The sequence below is a fragment of the Scophthalmus maximus genome, chromosome 6, assembly GCF_022379125.1.
Source record: "Scophthalmus maximus strain ysfricsl-2021 chromosome 6, ASM2237912v1, whole genome shotgun sequence".
Lineage (NCBI taxonomy): Eukaryota > Metazoa > Chordata > Actinopteri > Pleuronectiformes > Scophthalmidae > Scophthalmus > Scophthalmus maximus.
Window position 1 is genome coordinate 5,872,385 of NC_061520.1, and position 22,621 is coordinate 5,895,005.

At 48.2% G+C, this 22,621-nt stretch overlaps 2 protein-coding genes across 12 annotated transcripts in view; one reads left to right on the forward strand and one right to left on the reverse strand.

Moving 5' to 3' along the window:
• Window positions 1–114: 114 nt before the first annotated feature.
• padi2 (peptidyl arginine deiminase, type II) lies at window positions 115–12,953 on the forward strand. 2 transcript variants are annotated; one of them, XM_035630248.2, is made up of 16 exons: window positions 115–486; window positions 5,444–5,615; window positions 6,071–6,140; window positions 6,237–6,298; window positions 6,682–6,799; window positions 7,447–7,596; window positions 7,746–7,939; window positions 8,277–8,380; window positions 8,720–8,831; window positions 9,510–9,617; window positions 9,698–9,849; window positions 10,015–10,162; window positions 10,310–10,403; window positions 10,498–10,577; window positions 11,789–11,932; window positions 12,041–12,953. In XM_035630248.2, the coding sequence occupies exons 1-16, from the start codon at window positions 332–334 to the stop codon at window positions 12,272–12,274; spliced, it is 2,097 nt and encodes a 698-aa protein (XP_035486141.1). In that variant the 5' UTR covers window positions 115–331; the 3' UTR covers window positions 12,275–12,953. The 2 variants fall into 2 exon arrangements, with proteins under 2 accessions (XP_035486141.1, XP_035486142.1); XM_035630249.2 differs by lacking the exon at window positions 115–486 and adding an exon at window positions 3,531–3,767.
• A 1,420-nt stretch (window positions 12,954–14,373) lies between these two features.
• rap1gapb (RAP1 GTPase activating protein b) overlaps window positions 14,374–22,621 on the reverse strand; it is an 85,129-nt gene continuing 76,881 nt past the window's right edge. For 6 of the 10 annotated variants that reach the window (XM_035630247.2, XM_035630238.2, XM_035630241.2 and 3 more), the window contains 12 exons: window positions 21,722–21,877; window positions 21,575–21,646; window positions 21,349–21,435; window positions 20,921–21,064; window positions 19,524–19,655; window positions 17,490–17,599; window positions 16,906–17,022; window positions 15,837–15,978; window positions 15,308–15,395; window positions 14,823–14,929; window positions 14,564–14,612; window positions 14,374–14,402 (listed from right to left, as the gene is read on the reverse strand). In XM_035630247.2, the coding sequence (XP_035486140.1) occupies window positions 14,604–14,612; window positions 14,823–14,929; window positions 15,308–15,395; window positions 15,837–15,978; window positions 16,906–17,022; window positions 17,490–17,599; window positions 19,524–19,655; window positions 20,921–21,064; window positions 21,349–21,435; window positions 21,575–21,646; window positions 21,722–21,877 (1,164 nt within the window). In that variant the 3' untranslated portion in view covers window positions 14,374–14,402; window positions 14,564–14,603. Of the gene's footprint in view, window positions 14,403–14,563; window positions 14,613–14,822; window positions 14,930–15,307; window positions 15,396–15,836; window positions 15,979–16,905; window positions 17,023–17,489; window positions 17,600–18,287; window positions 18,366–19,523; window positions 19,656–20,920; window positions 21,065–21,348; window positions 21,436–21,574; window positions 21,647–21,721; window positions 21,878–22,621 lie in introns of all 10 variants that reach the window. The other 4 variants (XM_047332978.1, XM_035630239.2, XM_035630242.2 and 1 more) reach the window with 4 other exon arrangements.

A 22,621-nucleotide genomic window follows, 5' to 3' on the forward strand; every position in this document is an offset into this window, starting at 1 on the left:
CTCTTCGGAGGGCGTACAAAGAGCTTTTACGGACTCCATAGCCCATATGTAATTGTGATGGATGTCTTAATGTGCAGATAGGGATTTGCGGATGGGGAACACCTTTGGAAGTGGAATGCACCCGAGGAGAACCCTGACCTACTTTGAGACAGCTTTTAGCAATGAAAAGTGAGCCTGACAGTCGCACCAGAAGAATTTCCTCCAGGGGTTTTTCTTCCTTGCCTCACTGCCAAATAGGGTGGCAGTCTGCCTGGTTGCCACGCCTCTTGAAGATGACAACGCCAGTACACCTGGATCCCTCTGCAAGTCCGAGGCACGGAAGCGACCGACCATGTTCCAACAAACGGCACAGACCACCATCCCTGCTTTCTTGACGAGGAGGAAAACGGGACGCTCGGACTTTCACCGGACATGTCGCCTGGACGCGGGGAAACCGCAGGGTTACCTCCACGTCGTCGGCACCACTTTGGAGGCGAACCTGGACAGGTGAGCAGAATCGCCGCTGTAAACCCTGCACACACACACACACACACACACCCAGCAACGTACATGTCACATCTAAGTAATGAGGATGACGACGAGGATGGTGATGATGAGAAGGCGAAGTGATGGGAATGATCAACTACAGCAATGAATGATTAGCCAATGTGCCAACTGTGTGCGTTTATTTTGAAATCCTGTTCCGGCTGCAAATGCAAACACAAACTGAACTATGCAGATGGAAAAACAACACACACACACACACGCACACGCACGCAGACACACGCACACAAGAGGGAGGGAGAAAGAGAGAGAGAGAGAGAGAGAGAGGGAGAGAGAGAGAGAGAGAGAGAGAGATAAGGGAGAAAGAGAGAGAGAGCGAAGCAGACAATAGACAGAAGAGAAGAGAGGGATTTTTCTGATTTTCAACAAACTTTGATTTTACTTTGTTCTATTAACACAAGGTTTGTTATTATCAATTAGTAACAGCATACTTTTTTTTTAAACAAACAAACAAAAATATGAAAAAGAAACAACCAAAAGAAGAAAGAAATAATCACAAATCAAAGATTCAGAATCCATGAACACAGAACGTCCTTCACTGCCCACTGCAGACAATGGACAGAAGAGGGAGAGAGAGAGAGGGAGAGAGAGAGAGAGAGGGAGAGAGAGATTGATTGATTTTTAGACAAAACTTTATTTTATCAATTTTTCAAACAGAGTGAATTCAAATATTTAAAAACAATCAAACAATAAACAAACAAACAACAGTCTTCAGATTTAAGTCAAATCAATAAACTGCTGGCAAAGTTGTAACAGTATCACTTAAAATGTTTAAAAACACTACTCTTTCCACCCCACTGGTGGGCGCGTACACATTAAAAAACACAAGCTTCACATTGTCATATTCAGCTATGACTTTCAATAAAACACCCGGAATTACTCCTTCAATTACACATGAAACAGGTTAAAAAAAACTTTTGGCAAATAAAATCCCCACCCCTCCACTCAGACTGGACTCGTGGCTTAAAACAACCTCCCCGTTAAAAGCCATCCTCCAGTGACTTTCATTATCTGGTCTGCTGTGGGTTTCCTGTGCAAACATCACGTCTACTTTCTTCGTCTCCCGGTGGCACTGTAGCGCGTGGTCAATATTGACATGTAGGTGGGTTGAGGGCCGCACTAGTACCATGCTTGAGAATTTGGGGACAGATCGGACCATGCATATGCGATTACGAGCCAATTCCTGTTGGCAGCAGGTGGCGCTGTGACATGTGGTCAATATTGACATGTAGCCGTGTTGACGCCGGGCCTATTATGATGCTTGAGAATTTTGGGACAGATCGGACCATGCATATGCGATTACAAGCCACTTCCTGTTGGCAGCAGGTGGCGCTGTGACGTGTGGTCAATATTGAGATGTAGCCGTGTTGACGCCGGGCCTATTATGATGCTTGAGAATTTTGGGACAGATCGGACCTAGTAGTGTAGAGCATGCTACTTCCTATTGGTAGCAGGTGTTGCTGAAATAATTCATTATAGTAAGATGTGAAAAAATGCCCCGAAGAGCACCACAGTCGTACTCGCTGGATTCAAAATGGCCGATTTCCTCAAAGAGCACTACGTTTGTAGACACCAGATCCAAAATGAGAGAGAGGGAGGGAGAGAGAGAGAGGCAGACAATAGAAGAGGAGAGAGAGAGATAGAGATTTGATTTTTAAAAACAATTTTTATTTATATTTACCAGAGAACATCACGGTCTTCTACAAATGACATGAAAAAAACACACACACAACAACAACAACAACACAAAAACAAAAAAATAACTGAAAATACAGAATAAATCAGGTCATAAACACAGAGTGAAAGATGAGCTCTCCCTCCTTCACTGAACACACCACTGGTTTAAAAACTCCTGTATGTCGTTCATCAGAGAGTGGAATCTGAATCCACTCTCACTCTGGCTTGTACCAGAGACACATACATTTTTGTCAGCTCGTGTCCGGACACATTTCCTGTCTTGTCTTTCCTGCTTTTATAAATTGACAGTTTGGCCTGACCAACAACAAAATTCAGCAACTGCCACTTTTTTGCATCTTGAGGGAGAGGGAGAGAGAGAAAGAGAGAGATTTGATTTTTTTAAAAACAACTTTCATCAAAATTTACCAGAAAACATCACGGTCCTCTACAGATGCGCTAAAAAATAAAAAAACAAAAAATAAATAAATGAATGTACTGAATAAATCAAGTCATAAAAAGACTGAACACACAGGCGTGGTGAAACACCACTGGTTTAAAAAACTCCTGTATGTGCTTCATCAGAGAGTGGAATCTGAAAACCACTCTCACAGAGATTTGATTATTGAAAACAACTTTTAGTAAAATTCACCAAGTGTACGAATGCACTAAAAATAAAAATAAATTAAATAAATAAAGGAATGTATTAAAATAAAGAGGGAGAGAGAGGAAGACAGAGATTTGATTTTTATAAAACAATGTTTATTAAGATTTACCAGAGAACATCAGGGTCCTCTACAAATGAAATTAAAAAAACACACGAGGGAGGGAGAGAGAGAGAGAGAGGCAAACAATAGAAGAGGAGGCAGACAGTAGACAGAAGAGAAAAGAGAGAGAGAGGGAGAGAGAGAGAGAGAGGAGGGGGGAGAGAGAGGCAGACAATAGACAGAAGAGAAAAGAGAGAGAGGAAGGAGAGAGAGAGAGAGAGAGAGGGGGAGAGAGAGGCAGACAATAGACAGAAGAGAAAAGAGAGAGAGGAAGGAGAGAGAGAGAGAGAGAGGGGGAGAGAGAGGCAGACAATAGACAGAAGAGAAAAGAGAGAGAGGAAGAAGAGAGAGAGAGAGGGGGGGGAGAGAGAGAGGGGGGGGGAGAGAGAGAGGGGGGAGAGAGAGGCAGACAATAGACAGAAGAGAGAGAGAGAGAGAGAGAGCTCGGTGACACGGGGGGCGGGGTGGTTGCGCTGGGGGCGAGGCTGGGCAGCTGACTGACCAATCAACGGACACCGAGGCTCCACCCCCTCGCGACCTGCAGTAGCCTCACAGTCACTTACACCTCAGCGCGGACCGAGCGTCGGTTAGATTAAAGAAACGAGAGGAGCGTGTTTGCGGCTCATAACGGAGCAGTCGCAGTCGCAGTCGCAGCTCATCTACCGCCGAAGGGAAGGGACCGTCCGCAGCCATGTCTCACTCCCGGACTCTCAGAGTCGATTGCGGCAAAGCGACAGGTGTCCTGTGCGTGGTCGGCTCGGTGCTCGACGTGAACGTGAGCAGGTAAGCCCTCCGTCCAATCAGCTGCGGACAGTGACGGCGCTGGGGTCGAACGACGTCACGATGAGAAGTGTCTCTAATATTTTGTCCACCCCCCACAGGATAGGCCTGCGTAAGTGCTGCGACTGACGACCCCCCCCCCCCCCCCTCCATAATCGATTAATCTATTATCTTTCTAGATTAATCGAAGAGTTGTTTTGGTCCGTAAAATGTCAACATGATGTTTCGATTCGTCCAGACCACCAAAGATATTCAGTTTACTGTCAACGAGGAGCAAAGAAACCAGAAAATATTCACATTGAAGAAACTGAAATCATAGAGTTTTGACTTTTTTTTCATAAAAAAAGTAAAGAACTACATGGACCCATTAGCCGATCATCAAAATAGTTGGCGATTAATTGAGTAGTTGATTACTAATCGATTAATCGATTAACCTTTGCAGCCCTATAGCCTATACATATCATCAACTAAGGGTCGATTAAATATTAGAAAACCCCACCCAGAACTACGCAGTTAAATTGAGAGCAACATAAACCGCATCCACATCAAGAGAATTAATGTTAAAACTTTCATGAAGGTCGAATTTGCTGCAGGAGTGTTGCATTAAACCGTGATATATATATATATATATGCAATTGAGTGAATAAGAATTCTATCAATTTATATCAACAAAACTGTGGGGGAGATCGTATCAGAGTTATAACAACGCTGCGAGGATCATCAACTGTGCAGATCCCGGATGCCGGAGCCCGGAGGACATCTTTTGTTTGCACAGTGCAGAGAATCAACAGTCCTCTGTTGTTGCCTGTCAACAGGAGCCACTTTGTTGTACCAAAGAAATGTGTGGGCTAAAACAACGCTCTGCCCAAAAATGCCAGCCCCCACAACAGAGCAAGGCCGGATTACAGTTGGAAGACTGACACATGCGGGCCCAGACCGCTGGGGAGTTTATCATGAGTGAAAACTCCTGTCATTACCTAGTCTACAGAGGCGTTGTCGTGAGTCTTAAAGATTTGGTTTGTCTTAAATTGATACTCGCATCGAAAACTCACATTATCGTCTGCTGTGATCCGCCCTCCTGTCCGTACCAGCAGTGAAGAGATCCATTTCAGTCGAAGAGATGGGGGGGGGGGGCAAAGTCCATTGTTCTCATTCAGTGAAAAAAAAGAAGCTGAAGCTAAAATGAGGCCTCAGCAGCAGTCTGAGTTAGACAAACGAAGGGCTCGTCTTGAAAAACACAAAAGAGTGGTAACGACATTGCAGCAGAGTAGCTGACGCGTGGAAATGCTGCGGCCGAGCGCTGGTATGATGTGGGAGTATCTGCTGACTCAACACCAAGAAAGGCGACTTGAGAAATAATGTGACTTAGGAGCCCCCCTTTTATTTTCTGGAACTGACTTCCAGAAATAAATTCCCGTCAGTTTCAGTTTTACCACCTGCAGTTCTGTCCCTAATTTATTTTTTTTTAAGACATTGACATTATGTATTTTGAATAATTCTTCATCCCCTCCCTTCCAGTGAACTAAGGATACAGTGAGTCGTCATGACTTGAGCCGCAGCTTCGTCCCGCCACTTGTTACAAAATACAAGCCTGTGACTCGCCCTGAGCCCGCCGCCGCTCTTCCTCAATTGCACACAGCTCTGACATGGCACAAACGCGCCGTCTCTCTTGTTCTCAGGGCTGCCCCCGCCAGCTCCAGGTTCTTCTCTGTGAAGTGCACTCCGACTGTTCAGTACAGCATCAGCCCCCAGCCCCAGCAGCCGTCGCACCTCGCCCCCATCCCTCTCAATGGACACTCGCTGCTGCTCATCACCATGAGCCGCGCCAGTGAACATCAAAATGAAAGCAAGGTAAAGTCGGGCACGGCTTCCAGACGCCACGAGTGTCGTATTTCAATGTGCGCTAGATAAGAGACACGGACGGCATCAGAAAATGAGCTGTTTATTGATGGATGAAATGCAAATTCAAACCTCAAATATGAGCCAGTTTCACAGCCCAAAGCGTGAATACTGCACGAGAAGACTTCTACTGGAAATACATCAAACTCAGCCTAATCCTCACTACGGCATTTGTACCTATTTCTTTAAAAAAATTTGAATTAATGACTCATTATTTTTAAAAACCAGAGGGAAAATTCCACAATGATAAGAGCTCGAGAGCGTTTTTCTTTGCAATTCTTCTGTACAAATCATTTATCGTTGAATCTGTATTCATACTTCTGTAAAATTTTTGCAGTGACAGTGGTTACAAATATTCTCAACTTTGTGAACATTAAAGATTTATGCCTTTTTTTTAATTTTATCAGCTGGCTGTCCAGTACTATGGGGAGAAAAAGGAGCTCTTGGGAAGAGCACTCTTGCACCTGATAGCTGTTGGTGAGTTCAAACATTATCGAGCAACATGCAATTCATTTTTATCAAAATCGATAATATAACCAACCAGTTATTTTGTTAACTGTGTCCGTCCTACAGAGATCTCTCTGGATGTGGATGCTGACAGAGACGGTGTCGTGGACAAAAACAACCCTAATAAGGTGATCTCAGATGTGTCCGTTTTCAGTTATATGATGGGAGAAACTTTAAATTTTTTCATCACTTTCTGATAAATATCAACATAACACTTGAATATTGAATAGGACTCTGTTGATTGGACACACTCTGCTGCATATTCCTCATTTATCTATAGTGCTCCCGCTTTCGATGTAGGCGATGTTTTTTAAAACCTGGCATGCTGAAGAGGCTGTAGACGGGCTATACACGTTTTGCTCTGCCATGAACTGAGACCTTTCCGTATTCTTCGTCTTTTGACAGTTTAATGTGCACCACTAAAAAACCCTGGAGTCGTCGGGTTTGTGCTGTGCCACAAAACTGTGAAGCAGCAGAACATTCACCCGTCTGGTTTGTTGAAATTTGTAAGGGCGTCTGGAAATGGGGTCCTGACGGGCACGGAGCCATCCTACTGGTCAACTGTGACTCAGAGCGCCGCTTCTGGAAGAAACAGGACTCTGAGCAGGACTACATCTCCAAAGTGTCAGGTGAAACACTTACCAGCTCCCGTTCGCCGGGTGAATGCTCGCGTTCTTCCCCCTGTGCCATGAGCTCACCTTCAGTGTAGCCGTTGTCAGCTCTAAAAGGCCGATCATATTTGGCTCTGTCAGAAGATTGAACGGGCGATACGGTAGATTAGTCTGATAAAATTCAAATCTACTCAGTGACGTGTGTTTGTACAGTAGAGGGTGCGATGATAAACCGGCCCTCTCTAATTACTTGGAAGTGGACAAACCAGTAGAGCTGAAATTCGATCATGCTCCTACTTGTACGTGTCCACCTCCGCTTAGTTATCATACTGTCTATAGTGACCACATGCTGTCAATGGTATTCAGCTTAACACTAGGGATTATCAAGCACATAATGTCACATGATACTGTACATTACATCTGTTTAAAGGGGAAATACAAGCATTCGGTTTAAACTTTAGACACCGTTTACGACACAGAGGAACTGGGTCACCCACTGCGCAACCAAAACAACAGGGAAGCAAATAGCGTTCTCCCAGTATCCATCTCCAGTGATGGGGGTAGGACAGCTGAATTGACAAAAACGGAAGTTGTCTGTTGCCTCTTTAAAGTCTATGGGATGTAGGATTGAGCGGTATGATCCTTTTTGTTTTGCGAATGTGCAGATCTGAAGGACATGTCCGTCATGGTGCTGCGGACCAAGGGCCCCGCCACGCTCCCAGAGGGCTACAAGCTCACCATGCACATCTCCCAGGGCCACGCAGACAGAGTGAGAGTCTTCAGGTCCAAAAGCCCCGTGGACAAAAACGCCACTCGTGAGTGAAGAGGAAAGCCACAAAAAAAAGATGATGTCACGCGCCTGTAACACAGCGGCCTTTATTTTAAGGCATTGCTCTGTTTTCATGTCTTTGGTCCATACCTCTTTGTTTTGTTCTTTTACTTTCATGCGGTGTTCTTATTTCAGCGGGGAACTTCGTCTTCACGTCCCCAATGACGAACTATCCGCTGGTGCTCAGCAGCAAGGTCCTGTCACAGGAAGTGCCTTACCTCGGGGGCGAAACGGAGATGAACTTTTATGTGGAGGCCCTCAGGTTTCCTGACAAGGACTTTGATGGCCTCATCAGCATCAACCTCAGTGTATTGGAGCCCATCTGTAAAGTAAGACCTGCAGCGTGACACACCTTTATTTCATCTCCCGCTGTGACTTCCTTGTTTGGCCCAATCAGCGTTTTTACTCAGCAGTTTAAAACAAACATCTCAAGTCTTTTTTGGCTGAGCTTTCAATCAGGCTACGTTTCAAAGTCTTCCTCAAAAGTAGTCGGTGAACCCTGAGCTCATTTTTTTTTTTTTTTTTTTTTGTGCGGACCAATATTTCCAAGGTCAAGAATGAACTTCCTCTCACAGCAACAAACATGCAAAATAATTTGGGGGAATGTTTAAATTTTTTTTGTATTTAGATCAGGTGTAGAATTACATTGGTGTCATGTTTTGACAGGGGATCCCTGAGACGCCCATTTTCACAGACAAAGTGGAGTTCAGAGTGGCTCCCTGGATCATGACACCCAACACCTTGAACCCTTTGGAGGTGCTTGTGTGCAGGTAAGAGAAGACTGATGAATGATAAACACGTCGCTGACAAAAGACTTTGCAATAGCACGGTACAATCACACACGATCCCTTCAATTTGACACCACATCACCGGGGAAATGTGATTTTGAAAATTTTAATAAAAATACAGACTTCTGTATCAGCACAACACAAAAAAAAGTATTTTGGTTTTTTTTTTTTAAGTATTGTATTTTTGAGTGGTTTTAAATATTGGATTATGTTGTTTTACCCAAAATAACCTGGACAGTATTGATATTGTTTATCGGTAGAATTTGAAGACTCAAAGAAATGAAATGAAACCCGCGTGTCTGCCTGCGCTTACCTTCTCAGCACGTCCGATAACTACAAGTTCCTGAAAGGAATGCGGAGCCTCGTCGCGGAGAGCGGGTACAAGCTGAAGATTTGCCACGAGTACGTGAACAGAGGAGATCGTTGGATGCAGGTGAGAAAACCAAACGTGTCACACGTTCATGTAGATTCTTTGCGTCACCTGTCATTTGCAATAATTTAATGTTTTTTCTTCTCATTCGCGTGAAGTCCTTCACTTTTCTAACTTTTTTCATGTTTTCTTAACTTTGGCGAAAGGCTTTTTTACAGCTACATTTGAATTGGCTGAATGAGTACTTGGGAGAACATTGCCATACACCATTTATGTAATATATAGAATGGAGACTATGGGAATTACAATCGCATATAAAAATATAAAAAATACTACAGATAAGTAGTTGCGGTAGAATATGAAAAATGTCAGGGAGCAAGGCACGTCATTACAGGTTTAAACTACAAGTGCAGTCAAAGTGTTGCGGGTTTCATACTGTAATCCCTACATGAGGAAACTGAACAGGAGGAAGGAAATAAAGAAAGATGAACATTACAAATGACAAGTCAGACCAGGTTCATCTGTAAACACGTCGATGCACTAACAGGGAGTCAGTGGATTTCACAGGAAAATCCCAAAGAAAAAAAGATGAATGCCAAAAGTTACACAATCATTCCCACACAAAAAAATGACACCACGATTCATTTTTAAGCAACTTTCGAGCTTTTGTTGTTGACATGTCAAACCTCTGGTCAGGACTGAAATACGGCGGAAATATAATGTACGTTATCGATTTTTCAGGACGAACTGGAGTTTGGTTACATTGACTCGCCTCATCAGCGGTTCCCCGTTGTTCTGGATTCCCCCCGAGATGGAAAACTCCAGGACTTTCCATATGATGAGCTGCTGGTGAGTAGAGAACTTGAAGAAAAAGTTCTCGTGGCGACACAATTTTTTCCGGCTCATCTTGCCCAACCTCACGTCCCCAGGGGCCCGACTTCGGCTATGTGACGAGGGTGGCCGAGAGGGAGGACGTGAGCAGTCTGGACTCATTCGGTAATCTGGAGGTTAGTCCTCCGGTTACTGTGAATGGAAGAAACTACCCCCTGGGCAGAATCATCATTGGAGTGGCCTTCCCCACGTGAGTTCATCGTGAGATCTCGAGACGAGCCCCGGGCTCATGAAGAATATGAACGACTGAGCAGCTTTACGTTCGATGAACGAATTCAGTTCACCATCGTACGGCGGCGGCGTGAATCGGAGGATTTTTTCTGAACATACTTGCGTCTCTCTTTGTTTCTTTAAGGGCAACCAAAGGACGCAACATGACCAAAGTAGTCCAAGACTTCCTGTGGGCCCAGAAGGTCCAGGAGCCCATCGCCCTGTTTTCCGACTGGCTCGTTGTCGGCCACGTAGACGAATTCATGACTTTCGTTCCTGCGCCAGACAGAAAGGTACGGTTCTCTCTCTGAGTGGGGAAAAAACCTGAAGCCAGGAAGCCGCGACCGGCCGATACGCGTCGTGCGTTGTGTGATCGTTTAAGCTCTCGGGATACGGGACCCAGCCAGTGTTATGTTTGTCCCTTGTGTCTCGGTCCACAGCGCTTCCGCCTGCTGCTCGCCAGCCCAGACGCAGGCTACAAGCTATTCAGAGGCTTGCGGAACAGCGGCCACGGACAAGCAAAGCTGTTTGAGGGTAGGGCCCGTTTATTCGCGGGCGCGCATCTCGGCAAATGAACAAAGTCACCGTGCAACTCTTGACACTCGCTCTACAACGTTTACAAATAAAGGTCTGGACGACGGAGAAGCAACAACGGTGGACGATATTCTTGGTGACGGCGGTCTGAAGACTCAAAATAACTACGTACAGGTGAGTGGGATGGCAAGGTTGATGAAAATCATGCGGTATTAGGATCGTTGAATATTTCATTCCGTAACTGCGGGCAGCAATTTGCTGCTATAGAAGCCTCGACTCCGCGGGGAGGCTTTACCACTGGGTTTTGGAACCCGGCTGCAGGGACGTGGCCCCCATCCAGCCAAAAGAGCATGTCGCTGATGTCTGGGCCGATAAGGCATGATGGCACACTGTCAGCGTTTCCGTTCATCCCATAGGTGTTGTGATGTGGGTAAGGTCGGGGTGGTGTGACATAAGGACTTTGCCTTTACTGGAACTAAGGGGCTAAATCTAAATCTTCTGAATCGGCCCCAGACCTTTATTCCTCCTCCACCAATCTTCATTGAATGGGTGCCATGCTTCTCCAGGCATCCAGCCAAACTATGACAACTAGGTAGTGAAGCAGGATGTGGTGCCCAGTGGCACCACATCCCGATCTTAGTTTCCTGTGCCGCCGCTCGCCCTAAAACCTCCCGATGAACAGCTTGTGAGTCAACGTTGTTTCCTCAAGAGGCAGTGAGTCCTCTCTCAGTACCAAGTTCCTAATAGCTTTTTACACACTCGTACTGTGGCCCCGTTCAACGACCTAGTGTAGCTTCTTATTGAGTTGCTTTTGTTCCGAGATGTTTGCACTTAAAGGGGCAGGAAGCGATTCTAATGCACTGCACGTTTTGTTTGAAAAAAAAAAAAGAGAAAAATCTGGGTTTTCGGCTCAGCCCTGTAAATAGAAAACCAAAAATTGGTGCGGAGTGACGTTGTAAAACATCCCTCGCTGACACCTTAAAGAGACGTGCCGGCGGGCGGCGCTGCAACTCCGCGTTATTGGCCTAGTGGCTAGTGCGTCGCACTCCCATAACCGAGGTTGCGGGTTCATGGCCCGGCCAGAGCAGTAAAATCACAACAACAGCAAAGACAAAAGACGATTCTTTTCTCCAGAATCGCTTACTGCCCCTTTAAACTTGACCAGAGCAAATCCAGCAGGGCAGACTTTTGACAAACAGAGACGTTTAGAGCGATTGGCATCCCATGAGTCACGGAGCCCCCCGCAGCGTGACCCACGTTTTGTTGCGAGCAATTGTTTGTCGTCATACTTTTGAAGTTTGAACCAGGGGTTGTTTGAATCTTGTGCGTTATACAATACGTGGAACGCACGATGATCTTCGGTTTTGCCGCCCTCTCTCCCCCAGAGCTGCATCGACTGGAACAGGGACGTGCTGAAGAGAGAGCTGGGCCTGGACGAGGAGGACATCATTGACCTGCCCATCCTTTTCAAGTTGGTGAAGGGGGAGAAAAGTGAAGAGCTCAGAGCGGTGGCGTACTACCCCGACCTGGTGTGTTTCGCTGTGATCCTTTCCCCAACGCGGGACGAATGAAAGTGCTCACCAGGAGCCGGTGGCACTGCGGTGGGTATCCATCATCATGTCCCGTCTTCTTCCCAGGTGAACATGATTGTTCTGGGGAAAAACCTCGGCATCCCGAAGCCCTTCGGCCCCAAGGTGAACGGCCGCTGCGCGCTGGAGGCGGAGATGTGCTCCCTGATGGAGGGCCTGGACCTCCGCTGCACGTTCATCGACAACTACGCCTCCTACCACAAGCTGCTGGGCGAGGTGCACTGCGGCTCCAACGTCCGCAGGGAGCCCTTCGACTTCAAGTGGTGGAACCTGGAGATGTGAGCGGAGAAGGAAACCGAGCAGTGGCCGGAGAGAGGGGGAAGAGGCTTATATACCCGCGTTCGCTTTCTTTTGCTTTGGTTACCAACCGCTTTGCATCAATCACAAACAGTCATTTAGCAAAAAATTAACCGACAGGTTTTGATTTGACATTTTTATCGACTTCATTTACAAAAAAAAGGATGTAAAGCAATATTTACAAATCTTTTGAACAAGGGCCTTAGCAGACTGTCGACGAGAACAGAGTTACAATCATTTGAATCGAGCACATAGAAGATTCACTCCCGACCTTGTGGTTTGGATCGACGTCAGCGTAGCACAGTGTAAGCACATTTAGATGAATGGTTCCACATACTGATGTGCTATAATATTACATCGCCACGAGGGGGCGCACTTCATCTACTCAAGCGGTCCCTTAGTCTAGAGGAGACTCTTTTGATTTCATACATTTTGAATCAATCATAATACACTAATCATCACCAAAATGTCTTTTTTTTGTCTCTATGCCTTTTTTTTCTTCCTGTAGAGTCAAATGAAAAATGTTCCTTGCAATTTTTTCTGCCTTAAACGTATTTGGTCCAGGGTCTTAAACCGTCGTACTTCCACAAACTGTAAATGCTGTCGTCAATTAAATAAGGACAATAAATCTCACGTCTGCTTCAGTTACATAACTGAAATAAAACGCTTCCATGTCATCACTTCTTTCCTTCATAACAAACAAACTAAAAAGAAACAACTGGTGAAAGCGCATCCGCTCAAAGGAAAGCTGAGCCGTCTCCTCAACTCCGGGGTTCACCGCGGTCAGGAGACGACGCAGCGTCACTATTCACGAGAGCGGATGCGTGCGCGCAACTGCACGTCTGCCTAGTTTTACATTCAAGCCTGCTGGCTGCACGGTGCCCTTAAATACGACCTCCCTTCAGAGCAGCTCGCGTGACAATCGTGAAGGCAACCTCTCGCGGACGCGTCACAGTGTAATTCATATTCGCCTTTCCCCAATAGGTCGGCGCTTCACAACAACTCTCGAGAATGTAGTGCTTCGCTCATGAACATATATTAAAACATTACAAGCAAAGTAGGAAACTGCGTCTGGGGAGATGTTGGCTGTTTTTTTTGGATAAAACACGTCACAGGGATAAACGCCTCTATCTCCAGCATGGCACCAGTGTACAGAGGAGAGGGGTGGGGTTTTTTTTTGGCAAGCAGATTTACACCATGCACAGTACCGTTGTATACACACCCGTACACAGACATCAACTCAACAAGTGGCGTGTGACAGAGAGCATTTGGACACTGAACAGCAGCACTCTGAAGTATGGCGTGAGGGCTGCGCGTTGCCGGTTGGGGCGCTACAGTTTTACTGTAATCATAGAGCATCATTTGTTTGTTTTTTTTACCCCCTTCACCCGCCGGGGTGGGGTGGGGGGGCAAAAGTAAATGATGCCCACACAGCCACCAACCGCAGCAGCATCATCATCATAAAGTACCCTCCATCAAAAACCATGAGGAGTTCACAACAAATATCCAACTGCAGAATACTCAGAAGAAGAAGGATAGATCCATAAAACCAAAACATGGGCTCACTCGCACACACACACGCACACGCGTACACACACACACACACACAGTGCACCTTTAAGTCAAACCCATGTACAATATCACAGTGGGGTGTGAGGCTGACATTAACACACATTTCCTCTCTAGTGCAACTCTTCCCTCTCGAGACCTCTTCTGAAGGTTACACCCCCCCCCCCCCCCCGGTCAATTCCTGATCTGTAAAAGAGGACGCAACATTTGAGAGGAGGCTTCACGGAGGGAATCGGTCCTCCGAGCGGACTGGCCCGGAGAATGGGAAGGGCAGGGCAGGGAGGGAAAGGCAGACGTGCACGCCAGTCCGTCAGCCTTCTTTTTCGTTGCCTCGAGCCCTCTCAGAAGGGTTCCCCGCGGAGCTGGAGTGAGGGGGCGAGCGGCAGGAACACGTCCGCGAGGCTGGGTGTCTTGTCATGACAGGCGGCAGATCCGTCAGGTCTCCCGGTCGAGGCTCCCTGCTCGGCTCCGCCTTCCCGGGAATCCACCGCTGCCCGTGGCTCCTTTTTTTTTTGTTGGAGGGCAAATGCCTCTGATGGGAATGCTGAGGCCCGAGGAGAGGAAACGAGAGAGAGAGAGAGAGAGAGAGAGAGACAGAGAGAGAAGGTTACAAAGGTGAACCGTAGAGCAGACGTGCCAGGAGAAAGCAGACGGCAGAATGGGACGGCGTCTCTGGTGTCACGTTGTCAAATCACAAAGTCTTACCTGACAATGGACGTTGATGTTGCGATCACTTGGGTTGTAGCTAACAGCTCTGCGTGCGGGCGCGGAGAGACGACGGAGAGACACAGTCAATATCCACAGATACACAGAGAGAAGGCCCCGCGGACACACAACATCAGAGCCCCCCCCCCCCTTACTCAATATACGACTTAAACAATAATCAGAGGAAACATTCATTTCAGCGATAGGAACCACTGTCATGTCACTCAAGGGCCGATGACGAGCCCCTCCGTCGCCTCACCGACGAGGACTTTTGCTCCTGCGGGGGCCGCTCCGTCTCGGGCCGGCCGTCCGTCCCTCTCGGCTCCGGCGTCTTCCCTCCGTCCGGTCGCTGCGGAGGACGGGCGGCTAGGGGAAGGCGACAGAACGTGCGGCTGTCACGGTTAATAAACTCGAGCGACATCATGCTGCCAGCTGTTCCAGCTGTAATAATAATAATAATCCTGCACACAAAAATAAAAAAAAAAGATGAATTGTTTCGGAGTGATTCATTAGTGACGGGGATAAAAAACATGCGCAGGACAAAGGGAAAGTTTGTTTTTAATTTGAAAAACAACAGGCCTTCGGTTGTTGGCGGCCGCAACTGGTGCAGCCGAGGTGACGTTCATCACTCGAGGCCGCCCGGATGTTAATTGCCCGGGAAGCGCAGCACAGGGGGTCACTCTTACATTCTCCTCTGCCCCCATCTAGAGTAAGTGATGGAGAGTCACCTCCTCCTCAACTCACCTGGAAAACCCGCCTGGCTGGTGTCCTCCGCGCCGGAGCCGTACACAAGCGAGTCCCTCTTGAGCGGCGTGACACAAGACACACTCTCCTGTGAAGAGGGGAACAATATGTCTTTGATAGAAATATATATATATTTTTTTTTTTTGGGGGCCACTAGCAATGCACGACAAGGAGACGCAGAGGGACTGGTCACGACCGCAACTCCGCTCTCCCACTGTATTTGTAAAACGCATTAATATGATCTGAAGGGAACTCCATCAAACAGTCTCTCATCCTTTGTTTGTCAGGTAATGACAAACTACAGATATCCCCCCCCCCCCCCAGAGTCAAATGGAACCACATAGATTTACCACTTTGAGACTGCTTTAAGCAATGAAAAGGGCTCTATAAATGAAATTTATTATTATTATTATTATTATTATTATTATTATATAATATGTCACTAGCTGTAAAAATGAGGCCGTCCACCGCTTTTGCTTCGGGGGGAGTGGACGTCCACGCGTTGTCGCCCCGCCCCGCCTCCACCCACCTGTCCCGTGTCGTCCTCGTCCTCGGCCTCCTGCTCGTCCTCGTGCTCCTCGACCACGCTGGCAAAGCTGCTGGCGTTGGAGGAGGATCGGGAGAGGTCCTGCGCCTCGGGGATGGACGGCGCCCTGTAACACATCGCCAAACTGCACAACGTGGGTCACCCTGACCCAACAACACAGCCACGTGACATGCATCCACTCCAAAAACCTTTGTGGGCCATTAACAGTCGGGACGTCTCTTTTCTTTCCACAAATCGAAATACTTCATTTGATATTTCTCAGGCGCAGTGACAGCTGTGCCTTTGTAACTGTGGGAACATTTTGCAAAACAGCCTTCTAAATAAGCCAACATTAGCATAATATCATAACAGCTTTGCCGTTCTACATATGACTGACAATCAAGCTTACGCGAAGCCTTCAAGACGGTAAGACGCAATTCAGGCTTTATCGTGCAAATAATATAAATAAAGCAATTATATTTAACAGTTAATCGATTAGTAATCGACTACTAAATTAAATTACTGGGGGGGAAAAAGGTCAAAATTCTCTGATTTCAGCTTCTTAAATGTGAATTCTTTGTGGATTCTTTGCTCCTCTGCGACAGTAAACTAAATATCTGTGGCGTGTGGACGAATCAGAACATCGTCTCTGGGTTTTGGGAAACACGATCGGCATTTTTCACCATTTTATGGACCAAAACTAATGGACAGATTAATCGACTATCGAGATAATCGTTAGTCGCGGCCCTGAAGTAAATTCCAGATGATTTCTGTCTCATATAATAGCTTTAGTTTGTGCACGTGTATGATTTTGGCAAAATCAAAAGTGCTTTATCTTCTGAACACTGCAGAGATATCAGTATCGTACACATCACATCATTACTGTCAAATCTTTATACTGTGTCTTTGTCTTTTGCCCAGATTCTGACGCCAAACATGGACATTGTGAAAAGGATCATGTGAATTTGGTTCGTCGCATCAAAATGACAACAAAAGGCTTTTTTGACTACGACTGTGACGGCGGTCGCGGTCGTAGTTAAACCCCGCCCACCCACCTTCAAATGACACTCACCTGTTCTTGGTGGCGGCAAACTCTGGGGAGCTGTGATTGGAGGAGTTGTCCGATTTACTCTCCTGCCACAAGTGGCTGCTGTCGGACGTCCTCTGGGGGCTGGGTGACACCTCCCGGCTTTGGGCGCGGGGACGGGAAAAAAATAACGTACGTTTATTCGTCTCGTGTGGGAAAACAGTTCAGACAGACGGTCGGGTGCTCGTGCACGCTCACGCGCGACGCATGGTCCGAAGAAAGTGCTCTTCAACTGCCACAAGCTGCCGACTTGACTATTTTTTTTTTACATCAGTATTCCACGAAGTCTCATGACACAAGCTTCTGTTCAGGCGGTTAAAATGCCACGCGTGGGATCAGTGTAAAATCGAAGTGGGAAAAAAATTAAAATCTCCAAAGCACAACAAACGCTCCAAATGAAAACTGCCGTCCAACAGGAAGTTGTATGTTACACAGCGTATCTTCTATTAACTCATTTATTCATTTTGAATGTCCCTGCCTCCATCTGCTGCCACACTATGTGCCCCTCACGACCCACTCCCTCGACCCCCCGCCCGCCCGCCCGCCCGCCCGATCGGCTCGGCGCTCACCTCCTCTCTTGGACCTCCTGGATGTTCTCGATGCCAATGGCGCTGCTGCGACGGGAGCTGAAGGGCCCGGACTTCTTCCTGGTCGGGCTCTTCCCAGGAAGGATCAATGACTGACGGTGGGCACGGAGAGGAAAAGTCAGACACTGGCAGCCGCGGCGTGAAATTCGCACACAGGACGCCCTGACACAGTAATCTACTGCGGCCAAAAGGTAGATGTAACATCACCAGCCGGTGCACTCGATACAGCCTGAGATAATGAAATGACACATTCGGCAACATGTTTTGCAAGGCTATGATTCGCTGGGCTTTCGGGGAGGAAATTGATTTTGATCATTGACCTCTGATGAACACAACTGTACAGTCTTTCTCCCCGGGGAAGCTTGCGGGTCATTATGTTTGTTCAGGTACTGACGTCAGACTCCGGAGTTTAACCTTCAGAATGTCTGGGTGCACGCAGCTGATTTCCTAAGATGAGCAATGAATGAGTTCATCTTCATGAATTTCTAACTTTTCTCTTTCACGGTTGAAAGCAGTGAAGGTATTCATGGAACGTTTGGTGTTATGGAATGCAAAACGTGGAACAGGAAAACTCCGCATCATTCCATTACACAGAAACCCAAGAGGGAGAGTGTGCGGCTACTACCGTGTGAATGAATGAGTGAAACGAAATGAGTGAATGTAACCAAAACCACAAACAAGCAAATGCCACTATAACTTATGACACTTGCTGGTTTGAAAACCTCTCACATTAAAAAAAAAAGACAAGTAAATACAAGAAGAGAAGAGTCATACGCGAACCTCTTCTATTGTTCCTATCCCTATGGCACTGCCTCGACGTCCGTATTTACTGGGACTTTTCCCCGGGACAAGCAATGACTGAGCCACACGGGACGGGGCGGGGGAAGCAGAGAGAGAGAGAGAGAGACAGAGAGACAGAGTGGAAAAAGAGCAAGAGGGGGGGAAGGAGAAAGAAAAGAACACGTCATGTAAGATCACATGCGCACAAAGAATCCAAACAACGAGGTGCAGAAGAGCTCGAAAAGGAAAAGCGTGAGTAAATAGAAGACACGATATTGAGGAAATAGAACGAGGGGGGGGGCACGGCAGGAGGGGGCGAGCCAACGGGAGGCAGCGGGCGTGTCGACGGTTTCTGCTCCGAGGGGCAAAGGTCTGCGTACCCCCGGTAGACAAGGGGGGGGGGGGGGGCAAAGAGAGCTGGCCGCTTTCAGAAACGGGGGTTACACTTAAAGTTTGAACTCAATATACTGTCAATAGGCAAAAATTCCAAACTGCAAACAGTTATCATTTCCACAACAGCCGAAAAAACATCATTGACCCCGGTTTTGAAAGAGACGTACAAGCGGGACAGTGCGCCCCTCCGCATTGGGGGCGCTGGCCATGCACGTTTCCTTTTGAAGCCACACACTCAGAGAAGTTAGAACATTTACAGGAGGAAACGGTCAAAGACAGAAAGCACATCGAGGAGGGAGCGAGCGAGCGAGCGAGGGAGGGAGGGAGTCTGGGTAGTCAAACGGCGGCTACACCCGGCTCACTGTCAAGACTCGGGTTTACGGAGGCCAGGCTCGCAAACCTCCAGGAGTCGTCGAGAAGCAGAGCGCCGGTTACACCCGGCGGAGGACATAGACACCGTATCTAATCTGAGCGCGACAGATGACAATGAATGAAATGCTGACGGTGGAGCGCGTCGCTCATTTTCGAACACGGGCGAACAACCGAAAAGCAGCCGGTTATTCGTCAGAAGCGATGGGAGCCGCAAATGGAGAAAAGAAAAACGTACGGTGCAGGTGTGAAGTTAAAAATGTCAGGAGCGACACAGCGAAGAGCTTTGATGTGAACAAACTGATGCAAGTATGGCGCTGTAATGTGCAACAGGAGGAAAGATCACCAGAAAATAAAAAAGGGGGGGGGGGGGGGGTCCGAGGAGTCTGTGTGTGTACTTATCCCATAATATTCTACACCCTGAATGTTTGTGTTGTGGGGTGGGCACCGTGTGAGCCGAGGTGGGCTACTTACAATCCCCGGGGTTTTGGGGCTCTCTGCGGGATTGTGGGTAAAGCTGCCACTGTGACTAGTGGAGACTGTGTGTGACTTCTTGCTACTGAGGCCCATGGCGTCCATGGACTGGCTCCTGCTGCGGATGACCCGCTACAGGGAGAGACGAGGAGACACCGTCAGTGGGATCCAGCGGCGACACGCCGGCACACCACCTGATTGCTCCAAACGTTGACCAACACGCAGATTATCAACTCATATTCCCGGGGCTGTCGTTTTGGGCTGTGTTTTTTAACACAAGCGTTTTTATGCAGAATGTAGATCACAGTAAGGAGGAAGTAACACAAAAGAAAGAAAAAAGGCTCATCGCTCATATGAAGCCTAACTATCTTACATATCCTGACGTATTTCATTGCATGTTTTCGTGATAACGGAGGTCAATGGGGCAGTGAGCATTGTGCGGGTGTTTGTGTGCCTATTCCTCTATGCAGGACTACTTTTTGAACACTTAGGGGCGGTGCAGGTCAACGGGCGGGGGGGGGGGGGGATGACGCTGCATCTGCTGTCTTCCGAGTCGTCGTTTGGCATCAGGGTGGAATCTGGAGTGTGGTGGGGTTGTTCACGGCCGGTGCCAGATGGGACAGCGTGAGCAAAGGAAGGGCCAACAATGAGAGGCGGGCGGGCGGGAGGGACGGAGCGGACGGAGAGCAAAGGGAGGCGTGGGTTTAAGTGTGCGCGGAGGTGTGAGGAGAGCGGCGAGGCGGTGAGATGGAAGAGCGACGGAGGTGAAGAGACAACAGAGACTGTGGGGAAAGGCGGGGAAAGATTTCCCTGACGTTGCGGAAGGAAAATCGGCTGGGAACCAGTCGGGCGACGCAGACGACACAGACAAACGGGCGAGGGGAACGCTGCCCCGCGGGGAGACGTGCGACCTGCATCATCGGCTCCCTAATGAGGGGCCATTAAGCCGTTCATCAGGCGCACACAGTCACAGCTTCCATTGTCGCGCCTCGGCGGTGGCGGCGGCTGAGCTCCGCTTCCGCCAAACTTAATGGTCACTGATGGAGCACTCTCGGTCGGGAGCAGAGTGCCTCTTCACATCACGGCTGGCTTTCAAAACCACACCATCGTGTGAAAACACACTGAGTCCGGCAGTCACAGCGGGGCGGGGGGCGGGGGGGCGGGGGGGGGTAGTCGAATGCCACGGGGCTGGTGCCTTTGAGATACTACAACATTTTCCATGCTTTGTTTTTGTTTTTTTTCCCCCTCATGTGTGAATACCCAGAGTCCCAGCCAAGAGACGGGGGGGAGAAAAATCAAATTTAAAAGGCGTCCTGGAAGTTTCTCCGCATGTGGAGTTGCACATTGACGGCGCGTCTGGCGCAGGCGAGCGACGAGGCCCCCCCCCCCCCCTGTACCTTGAAGGATTCAAAGAAGCCTCCACCTCCGCCGGCGCCTCCGTTCTCCAGCTTGTCGTCGTCCCCACCGAGACCCATCATGGACTGGCTGTTGATGTGCAGCTCCTCATACAGAGTCTCCAGCAGGGCCGAGCGCGTGCGCTCCTGACGACGACGACGAAGACGACGACGACGACAACAACAACAACAACAACAACAACAACAACAACAGCAACAGCAACAGCAACAGTCAGTGTGCAGAATGAATCCAAGTCGGTTCATCATTTCAAATTAAGACGAAACGGATGAAAATAATGTGACAGCGAATATCAGGAGCTCAGCTCGCTCGCAGCGCGGCAGTTTGAGGAGCGTTGCGAGATTGCAGTTAATCTATGATGTCACCTGAAATCACGCACACGCACGCACGCACACACACACACACTTCTTACCTCCAGCTTGGCAAACTTCTCCGCCTTGTAGCAGGCGTACTCCGCATTGATGAGCTTAGTGAAGAGGAACTCGCGGAAGTCGGGGCCCTAGCGGCGGCAGATACAGAGACAGGAAGAGCAGAGTGAAGGTTTACGGTGTGTGTGTGTGTGTGTGTGTGTGTGTGTGTGTGTGCTTAAAGAAAAAAAAGAAAGGAGGTTGGCTTTATGAATGTGTTTGACTACCGACCTTTCTGAAGATGCCGGGGTCAGGCAGGGCGGGCCCGAAGAAGGGCACGTCGTCCCTCGCTGTCACCGACACCTGGGAGGGAAGCAAAGCCTATGAGAGGACGCGCCGCGACACGGGACCATCTGTCATCGCTGAGCGGCAACCGACCTTGTAGGTGACGTTCTCCGTGCACGCGCTCTCCACCTGCACCACCACGTACGCGTGCAGGAAGTTGGACTGGATCATGTCCGGCACAAAGGGCGTGTTCTCCTCCTGGAACACGACGGCCACGATGTCGTTGCCTATGTGCCTCTTCCTCTGCAGCTGCGGGGCGGAGATAAACAGAGCTAACGGCAGCGGAAACGTGTCAAATAAGCAGTTAGAGAGGCACAAACACAGGCCCCGTCACATCCAGTCAGACCGAAAGGGAGTAAAACATGGTCCCGGCGGAGAGCTGGACGTTGACTTTAATCCGAGGGTACGGCCTCTTGTCTGGGCAGCCCGACGCCTCCGTTCACACAGCGATCAGCCAGAGAATGGAGACTTTTATGTCTCGTTGATCATCTTGGCAGCTGAACACAGTGGAAAACGTCTGTTCAATCATTTCTCACTCAAGTAAATAAACACACAAAAAACCCTAATTCACGGCATCTATGAAGGTATATACTGTCCCATATGCGAATCCAAAATGGGTTTGTGTTGCTGCAGACGGCCGACTGACGGCGCTCCAAATCGCCGCTGCAGAACGGCTGCATTTCCCTCGTCGCCAGGGAAGCTTCGAGGCGGAGGAAGGAGGACACTCAGTCGGAGGACAGAGGAGACTGTGCGCAGGCAAAACATCTTTATCCGAGCAATATCTTTTAAATTGGCTCATATTGCCAAGCACTAAAATGATGAATATGAATCAATGTAGTCATCCCCACTACCTCTAGCTAGGAACTCTAATTCAGACCTGGGAAGATTATGACTTTTTCCTCCTTGTTAAAATCAATCAAAGGAAAACTATGACTCTACTATTGCAAAAAAATTGGATTGATTGCATTCGTCGGGGGGGGGGGGGGGGGGGGG